This window comes from Oryx dammah, unplaced genomic scaffold (assembly GCF_014754425.2).
Source record: "Oryx dammah isolate SB20612 unplaced genomic scaffold, SCBI_Odam_1.1 HiC_scaffold_12, whole genome shotgun sequence".
NCBI lineage: Eukaryota > Metazoa > Chordata > Mammalia > Artiodactyla > Bovidae > Oryx > Oryx dammah.
In genome coordinates, this window is record NW_024070196.1 from 46,703,015 (window position 1) to 46,712,411 (window position 9,397).

The 9,397-nt window shown below is 41.4% G+C and overlaps 1 protein-coding gene across 1 annotated transcript; it reads left to right on the forward strand.

Moving 5' to 3' along the window:
- The first annotated feature begins 353 nt into the window (after window positions 1-353).
- LOC120871559 (heterogeneous nuclear ribonucleoprotein A3-like) lies at window positions 354-1,845 on the forward strand. Its single transcript, XM_040251600.1, has one exon. It carries the CDS (start codon window positions 388-390, stop codon window positions 1,459-1,461), a length of 1,074 nt encoding a protein of 357 aa, XP_040107534.1. The 5' UTR covers window positions 354-387; the 3' UTR covers window positions 1,462-1,845.
- Window positions 1,846-9,397: the final 7,552 nt, after the last annotated feature.

The window sequence follows — 9,397 nt, forward strand, 5'->3', positions numbered from 1 at the left end:
CTCATTGATAGCACAGAGGTGCTTTTTGTGGAAACACCACCAAGATGGAGAGAATTACCTCCATTAGGGCAGAAGAGGGGTGCTGGTGGAGGGGGAGAACTTCGGACAGGACTTGATGGTGAGAGTGTGGGCATTTGAGGTCTGGTGCACTTTCTTATAAAGACTGAGTGGGAATGAATGGCAGAGTGGATTTCTTCAGTGTGTTACTCTCAGTTTCTCTGCATCAGAAGTCCTGGTGAGAAACCAGCTAGGTTTTCTGCCCAGGGTCTCACAAGGCTGAGCTTTCGACTGCAGGCTTTGGGGAACCATCTGCTTCCAGACTCAATCAGGCTGTTAGAAAAGTCCAGATATTGAACTCGAGTTGGAAGAGGCGAGTCCGGTCTCAAAATGGAGGGTCATGATCCCAAGGAACCAGAGCAGTTGAGAAAGCTGTTTATTGGTGGTCTGAGCTTTGAAACTACAGATGATAGCTTAAGAGAACATTTTGAGAAATGGGGCACACTTACAGATTGTGTGGTGATGAGAGATCCCCAAACAAAACGTTCCAGGGGCTTTGGTTTTGTGACTTACTCTTGTGTCGAAGAAGTGGATGCAGCAATGTGTGCTCGACCGCACAAGATTGATGGGCGTGTAGTGGAACCAAAGAGAGCTGTTTCTAGAGAGGATTCTGTAAAGCCTGGTGCCCATCTAACAGTGAAGAAAATTTTTGTTGGTGGTATTAAAGAAGATACAGAAGAGTATAATTTGAGAGACTACTTTGAAAAGTACGGCAAGATTGAAACCATAGAAGTTATGGAAGACAGGCAGAGTGGGAAAAAGAGAGGATTTGCTTTTGTAACTTTTGATGATCATGATACAGTTGACAAAATTGTTGTTCAGAAATACCACACTATTAATGGGCATAATTGTGAAGTGAAAAAGGCCCTTCCTAAACAAGAGATGCAATCTGCTGGATCACAAAGAGGTCGTGGAGGTGGATCTGGCAACTTTATGGGTCGTGGAGGAAACTTTGGAGGTGGTGGAGGTAACTTTGGCTGTGGTGGAAACTTTGGTGGAAGAGGAGGCTATGGTGGTGGAGGTGGTGGCAGCAGAGGGAGTTATGGAGGAGGTGATGGTGGATATAATGGATTTGGAGGTGATGGTGGCAACTATGGCAGTGGTCCTGGTTATAGTAGTAGAGGAGGTTACGGTGGTGGTGGACCAGGAGGATATGGAAACCAAGGTGGTGGATATGGTGGCGGTGGTGGAGGATATGATGGTTACAATGAAGGAGGAAATTTTGGAGATAACTATGGTGGTGGTGGAAACTATAATGATTTTGGAAATTATAGTGGACAACAGCAGTCACATTATGGACCCATGAAAGGGGGTAGTTTTGGTGGAAGAAGCTCGGGCAGTCCCTATGGTGGTGGTTATGGATCTGGTGGTGGAAGTGGTGGATATGGTAGCAGAAGGTTCTAAAAACTCAGAAGAAAAGGGCTACAGTTCTTAGCAGGAGAGAGAGCGAGGAGTTGTCAGGAAAGCTGCAGGTTACTTTGAGACAGTCGTCCCAAATGCGTTAGAGGAACTGTAAAAATCTGCCACAGAAGGAGCGATGATCCATAGTCAGAAAAGTTACTGCAGCTTAAACAGGAAACCCTTCTTGTTCAGGACTGTCATAGCCACAGTTTGCAAAAAGTGCAGCTATTGATTAATGCAATGTAGTGTTGATTAGATGTACATTCCTGAGGTCTTTTATCTGTTGTAGCTTTGTCTTTTTCTTTTTCTTTTCATTACATCAGGTATATTGCCCTGTAAATTGTGGTAGTGGTACCAGGAATAAAAAATTAAGGAATTTTTAACTTTAAAAAAAAAAAAAAAGAAAAGAAAAGAAAAGTCCAGTTCCTGGGAGGGGTAGAACTGAGGTCCCCATTGCTTCCTGGGATCTCCCACCTTCCTGTCTCCATCCTCAAAGTCAGCCTTGGCATGGTGCTGCCTTCTCACTTTTCAGCCTGGCTTCCTCTCCTGCATCTACTTTTAAGGGTTCCCCGGATTACAGGGAGTCTGCTGGAATGATCCAGAGTGACCGCCCTATTATAAAGACAGTCAGTGAGTCAGTAACCTTAATCACATCTGCAGAGTCCCTTTTGCCATGTAAGGCAACGTGTTCACAGATGGTATCTCAGTATCCTCATGGTCCCTGGAATTAGCAAGAATCTTCTGGGTAGTCTGTAATTCTGCCCAGCCCAGGAGGTGAAGGTGGAGTGAAGGAACTGGGAGCCCAGAGGTGGGAGGTTCACCTTTGTGACTGTTGAGGTAACTGTGGATGTGACAGGCACTGAGGATCCAGGTGAAGCAAGGATTGGGGGAGGGACCCCCAACGGGATGTGAGGCATCATCAGCTGGTGGGCACCTCAGAGGAAGGGGATGGGGCCGCAGGTCAAGCTGACCCCAGTCCCTGCCCTGAGGAATGCTGAGTGTAGGAGCAAACAGATTACTTTAGAAAGGAACTGACATCTGTCATTTTTTGACCAGACAATTTATATTCCTCAGTAGAATGTAAACATTTTCTTATAGAGGTCTGACAAATTTTTCATTAATCTAGTCTTTGAAGTTGTAGTTTTCTCTGGAAATTATGAATGGACTCTTTCTGTCACTGCATTTATAACCACTTACGTGTTCTTATTAAAAAGTCCTTGATTTTGTGGGTTTTTAAATTAGTTAATTTAAATTAAATTAGAAGAGCAGAAGGGGAAGAGGTCATCAGAGGATGAGATGGCTGGATTGCATCACTGATGCAAGGGATGTGAACTTGGGGGGCAAACTTTGGGAGATGGCGAGGGATAGAGGGGCCTGGTGTGCTGCAGTCCATGGTGTTGTGAAGAGTCGGACACGGCTGAACAACAAATTAATTAATTTAGTTTTGGCTGTGCTAAGACTTCGTGGCTGTATGCAGGCTTTCTCTAGCTGTGGTGAGTGGGGGCTCCTCTCTAGCTCAGGTGCGTGGGCTGCTCACTGTGGTGGCTTCTTTTGTTACCGACCACAGGCTCTACGGGGCTTCAGTAGTTGTGCACAGGCTTAGTTGCCCTCTGGCATATGGGATCTTTCTGGACCAGGGATTGAACCCATGCTGTCTGCATTGGCAGGTGGATTGTTAACCACCAGACCACCAGAGAAGGTCCCTGATTTTGTGTTTTAATTATGTTGATATTTTCTTCCTTGAATGCCTTTATCATCCCGTTCCTGTACTTTTGTTTTCTTATTGGCCTATAGTTTCTTTATAATATTGTGTTAGTTTTGGGTGTACAATAAAATGATTTGGTTATATTGTGTGTGTGTATATATATATATATATGTTTTTTTTCAGATTATTTGTATTATAGTTTATTAAAAGACATTAAAAGATAAGGAGCAGTGTTTTCATTAGCTTTGATTGGACTTTCCATGCATGCAATGTCATCAGCGGTAAATATCAACACTTTGTTTTCTTTAAGATTACCTATTTCTTTTATCTTGCTTGAAAGTGAAAGTGAAGTCGCTCAGCCATCCGATTCTGAGACCCCATCGACTGTAGCCTACCAGGCTTCTCCGTCCATGGGATTCTCCAGGCAAGAATACTGGAGTGGGTTACCATTTCCTTCTCCAGGGGATCTTCTTGACCCAGGGATCGAACCTGGGTCTCCTGCATTGTAGGCAGACACTTTAACCTCTGAGCCACCAGGAAAGCCCTTATCTTGTTTAGTTAGGATTTAATTTTTAGTTAGGGATGTTTTGATTTTTGTTAAATGGGTCTGTGTGTTTCTTCACTCTATTCATGTCCTCAAATGGTTCCATTTTTATATAATCCTGCCAAAATTAATTTGATTTTTTAAGTCCTATCTTTGCTACATTTCTGTATTGTATTTTTCTAGAATGTTCTTTCTATGTGCTGGGGAACAGATTAAATAGTGATGGTGTTCCTTGAACATGTAAAACAGTTTAAATTTGAAACCACCAAGAGTCTGATTTCCATCTCCTGCTACCCTTTCTTTGCTAAATGTTGAGCACACACACATACGTACATGTATATATTTACACACATAGGTACTGACACAGACAAAGACACGTACCACACACACAACCAGAAGCAGCCTAACAATCACTTTTTTTTTATTGACTATCATAGAAGAAATGTTAATATTTTGTGGTTTTTTTTTTCTTAGATTTTAAAATATGTAAAAACAGTATTTCAGATTTGTGGAGTAGCTTAGACTTTTAAAAATACATGAATACTTTGCAGAGGATAATGTTTGTTTTTTTTCAAATCCAATATGTCTCTTGCTTATTTATTTTTGTTTCCTTGCTTCACTAGATCTCTAGTGATCAATGCTGGTGATAGAAGTATTCTGCCCTTCTTCCTGATAAAAATGCTGGTCTCGTTTCACCATTAAGATGAGTTTTGTGTTTCATTGTAGGTCTTGGTAGACTGCAGGTTGGAGAGTTGCCTCGTATTATTGGTGCTCCACTTCCTCTTCTGCTTCTAATTACAAATGCTTTTTCTTAGGAACAGTTTCTCAATAAGTTTTATAACTTATCAGACACTTATTTTTACATTTTAATCTTATCTTTTTCCCCAAGTCCATTTTTGTATTTTTCCAGCTTCCTAGAAACATCCCTTTGCTCCAGCTTTTCAAATTTATTAACTTTGGTTTAATTTACACAGTATGATAAGCCTTTAAATTTCCTGAGCATCTGCGTTTATTTACTCTCTCTCATTTTTAATTTTCATCATTTAGTTTTTCTGCTCACGTTTTCTAGATTAGGTTAACTGGAGGCTTAGCATTTTTTATTACTGGTCTTTCTACAGGATTCTTTTTTTTAAGAAAATACATATCAGCTACCATTTTCCCCAGAGATTCAGATCTACTTTATAACTGAGTTACATTGAGGCTAAGTAGGTTTTGAAAAACAAAGGGCTTGGTAATATTGATGATGTATTTATTACACAGGAAGTGTTAGAGAAAAACTCTACCCTACTTCTCTGCAGGAGACTGTCTTCCAGCCAACCCAATGGTCCCTCCTTCAGTGACTTATGGAGTGAGCTCCACAGGGGTGTCTGCCGTAGGCTTCCATACATCCTGTTCTCATCCAAATGATTTATTAGCCAGTCTACAAGTGCCTTTGATTACACTATGACCCAAGATTTGCTTGAAGAGTTCTAAGTAATTGGCTTGTTGGTTTTATTTTCTTCCTATTTTATAATAGTAGAATATGGTTACCCAACTCAAGTTCAGCGGCTCACTGCTCAAAAGCCAGTCCTTGAGAGGCAAATATTGGCAAAAAGGAACATTGCTTTCATGTGAAAGCAGCTAAAACCAACTGCAAACTTATCTGCTTTGGTATGATAGTTTTAAAAAGGGGAAAAATAGTGGGAAAAATCTCAGGAAATCATGGAGGCAGGATGGTGGGTTTGACTTGCTTCTTCACTGGGTGCAGACTGGCTTGCTCTCTCTTTAGATGTTATCTTGCCCACGTGATCTCTTGCAGGTTTGATAAGGTGGCTGCTGGGGTTAGATCTCTGGTCATTCTTTAACTACTTCATACTTCATTCTGATTTCTTTTAATCTAGGAAAGAATCAGCAGGTTAGGCACAGCATGATTTTCATTCAGGAGATCACAAGTCAATTACCTGGTGAACTCATTCCAATTATTAGGTTCTTTTAAGGTCAGAGGGGAACAGAAATCAGCAAACAGGAAAGGGCAAAAAGAGCTGCTTTCTGAATCACTAGATTGTGGTCTAAAAGTTTATTCTCTTATTTCTTCTTCAGGGATTTATCGACATTTCTTGTGAACATTTTTCCTAAATGGTTTGGCACATTTGAAAAAGTATACCACACAACATGGTACAGCAGTTATCTTCCAATTAAAAATCAGTTTTTTAAAAAGAAAAAGCATAGTCCTTGTAATACTTAGCTTCGTGTGTAGAGATAGCTTTAACTAAACTTTGTTACTTATATTCTCCACATTCTCTGTGGCTCTTTTCTTCCTTACATTTTTTTCATGTGCATAATCTGCCAGAAGTAAATGTAGTATGTTAAGTATTTCTTGTTTCTACTGAGTTCTGCCCAATTTCTCCTTATTTCTATGTTTATCCACTTTTGCTTTATATATTTCAGTATATAATTGTGTTTTCAATATTCCAGTGCTATGCGAGTAAGCCCTTAAGCATTTATAATCACTGTGTTGACACTGTACATTTCACTCTTTGTATTGATAACTTGTCTTTGCCTCGTTTCGTTCTTTTGATCTTGAATTTAACTATCTCATATTCCTATTGTAACGCCTGCTTTCTTGATTGACTGACCTGTGCTCAATCTTTATTTTTTTTAACCTTTGCAGTTTTCACAGAGATATATTTTGTTTTCTGACCCAATTTGACAGTATTTTTCTTTTGCTAATAATAGGTGAATTATGGCAATTTGAGATCTTTTGTTTTTATGCTACGTCTCAATTCCAGATCTAATTCTGCTATTCCCTTGACTTGGATAAAGAATAGCGTTCACTAGGCAGAAAGGGTAGGAGAGTGTAGTTGTCTGTAGATGTATCTGATTAAGCTGTGTTGTACAATATTTGTGCGATTTAAATTTATTTCATCATTAACAGTAATATTCTACATGCACCTCATTCCTTTCAGCTGAAAATTGAAATCACTGTTTCCTCAATAGAGTCCTATATTTTGTAATGACATGGTATTAAGTCAGAAGCCAAGACTGACAGTATGAGTTTTGTTAGCCAAAATAATTACATTTTCAAGGTTTTTCTCATGCTAATTCCTGAGACTTCCTGCTGCTCTGGAGTTCATTGTTCTGTCTAAGTCAGCACCCTTAAGTCAACCTCCACAGATGACGCTGAATATTAAGCCAGAGTGCTATCTAAGATAGCACAGATTGCTGGAAAAAGAGTGATAATGAAATAATGTTGAGCAGCTGTAGGCAAATGGCTATTTGGTTGTTTTTCAGCTACTCTTGGACCTCAGTCTCATGGAGCTGCTTTCATCCCCAGTGGTACAACCTAATCAGAATCAGTTCAGCGTGAATTGTTTTCAGGTAGAACACAAGGAGAAACCAAAGATGGATTTGAACAACCAACATGATATCTGCTCTTAACTTTATAAAAATAAGCTATAAAAGCTAACAGCAGCAGTGCCAACTAGAAGCAGTTTCTACATGAGGACTGTGAGAGAAAAAGGATTGGTATGGTATGATCCATTGAGAAACAATATTCCATTTTTACTTTTCCATGAAGTAGTGTTGTAGGGACTGGGTATGTAGCGGGGGTTGGGGGTGGAGAAGTATATCTGTCCATCTGTTAACTTCAGTGGAAGGATGAGAGTCTTGTGGCTGCTGTGTGAATGCCAGCTAGGAAGGGAGTGGGCATTTATGGCCACAAGACCTGGTCAGGCGATAACAATGCAGAACAGAGCCCAGGGTGATGTGCTAGGAGTGGGTGGGGCCTTCATGTCTAGGAGCAGGCTGGCCTGGCTACAGGTCGCAGGTCATGATGGTCACAGCAAGTGGATTGTGTTTAGGTTGTGTTTAGGTCTTTTTGTTTTTTAATAATTAATTTTTGGCTGTGCTGGGTCCTTGTTGCTGCATGGGCTTTATCTAGTTGCAGTGAGCAGGGGCGACTCTCTAGTTGTGGTGTGCAGGCTTCTCACTGTGGTGCATTCTGTCGTGGCGTGTGGGCTCAGTAGTTGCGGCACTCAGGCTTAGTGGATGTGGAATCTCCCCAGACCAGGAATCGAACCCGTGTCCCTTGTGTTGGCAGCCAGATTCTAAACCACTTGGACCACCAGCCACGTCCTGCTTAGGTCTTTCAGCCCTGGTTGCCAAGAGAACTTAGAAACTTTGCATCTTCATGTGAAACTCTTCCTTTTCACTTGGCAATTAATTTAAACCCAAAGGTGGGGGAAAGCCACTGTTTACCAAGTTCTGTATGTTCAGACATGTCTGTAGGCTTCACAGGCTACACTGATTAAAGGCCAAAGTGTTTTCTGGCCATAGTCAAGTTGCTCAGGGGGCGGTGTGTACCTGTCACTCCTTCCTTGAAGCTCTAAACGTGGTTGCTTGATTGCAGGCTCCTGCACACCACTTCTCCTCTATGTATACGGTGAACAAGACAGAATTGCTGGTTCCATATCAGAGTCCTAGCCAGACAACTCCAGGAAGAGAGAGATCCAAGAGCTTCAGGGAGCTCAGAGTATGGCTCAGGGCCTGACATGCAATGATCTCAAAATAGACTCGTTGGAAGATGAACGTTTTTTTCCTTTGTGACTTTAATTTTCCATTGCCTCCACCCTGGGCCTCGTTTCTGAACTCCCCTCCTCTTAATTTAGGAGTTTAGACTGAAAGCTTGGGGCTTGCCCTCTGGCACAGCGGGTAAAGAATCTGCCTGCAGTGCAGGAGACACAGGAGATGTGGGTTTGATCCCTGGGTTGGGAAGATCCCCTGGAGGAGGAAATGGCAACCCACTCCAGTATTCTTGCTTGGGAAATCCCATGGACAGAGGAGCTTGGTGGGGCTACAGCCCATGGGGTCGCAAAGAGTTGGACAAGACTAAGTGACTAAGCACACAGGTACAGTCTATATATAGGCTTGGGTTCTAAATACATCCTCTTCCTTTACACATTCCTCCCCACTGTCCCCTCCATCCTGCATTTAAAATCTTAGAAAGATTCATAATATTGAGGAAAGTAATCAATAAACAGTCTATAGTAGGTATAGAAAATAGGTTTATTTGAGACAAACTGAGGACTCTAGCCTGGAAAACAGCCCCTCAGATAGCTCTGTGGAATTGCTCCCTCCCCCAAATCAGGGTTTTCAGCAGTTTTATGTCTTCTCAGAACAAAGACCATCAAACAAGTCAGAGAGATATCTCTTTCAAGTTTAAAAAAACAAACCGATTAGCCTGTATACAGTAAGTCAGCCTGGCCTTGACACCTGGGAAGGGAGTCTTATCATTGAAGGAGGACCAGCACAGGTGTCCCAGGAAGGGAGGCATTTAGTCTTTATTTATTTTCAAATTAATTAACGTGCTATTTTTTTCATTGGAGTATAGTTGCTTTACACTGCTGTGTTAGTTTCTGCTGTACAGCAAAGTGAATCAGCTATACTGTTCCATCGTTAAGTTGTGTCTGACTCTTTGCAACCCCATGGACTGCAGCATTCCAGGCTTCCTGTCCTTCACCATCTTCCTGGAATCTCCCTATTCATTCCACCCTCCTAGCCTTTATTTTTAACATGGTCATTCTTTACTTCTGGTCAGTGTGCCCTCTTCTTCAATATTTAAAGCAGATAGACAATGCATGTTTGACAGGCTAATTAGTGTCCAATTCAAGTGAACTCATGGATAAGCAAGAATGATTTCTCTGTTCTTCAAC

Bases quoted from the DNA above. Each gene is read 5' to 3' on its own strand.
- LOC120871559 (XM_040251600.1), top strand. From the start codon at position 388: ATGGAGGGTCATGATCCCAAGGAACCAGAGCAGTTGAGAAAGCTGTTT.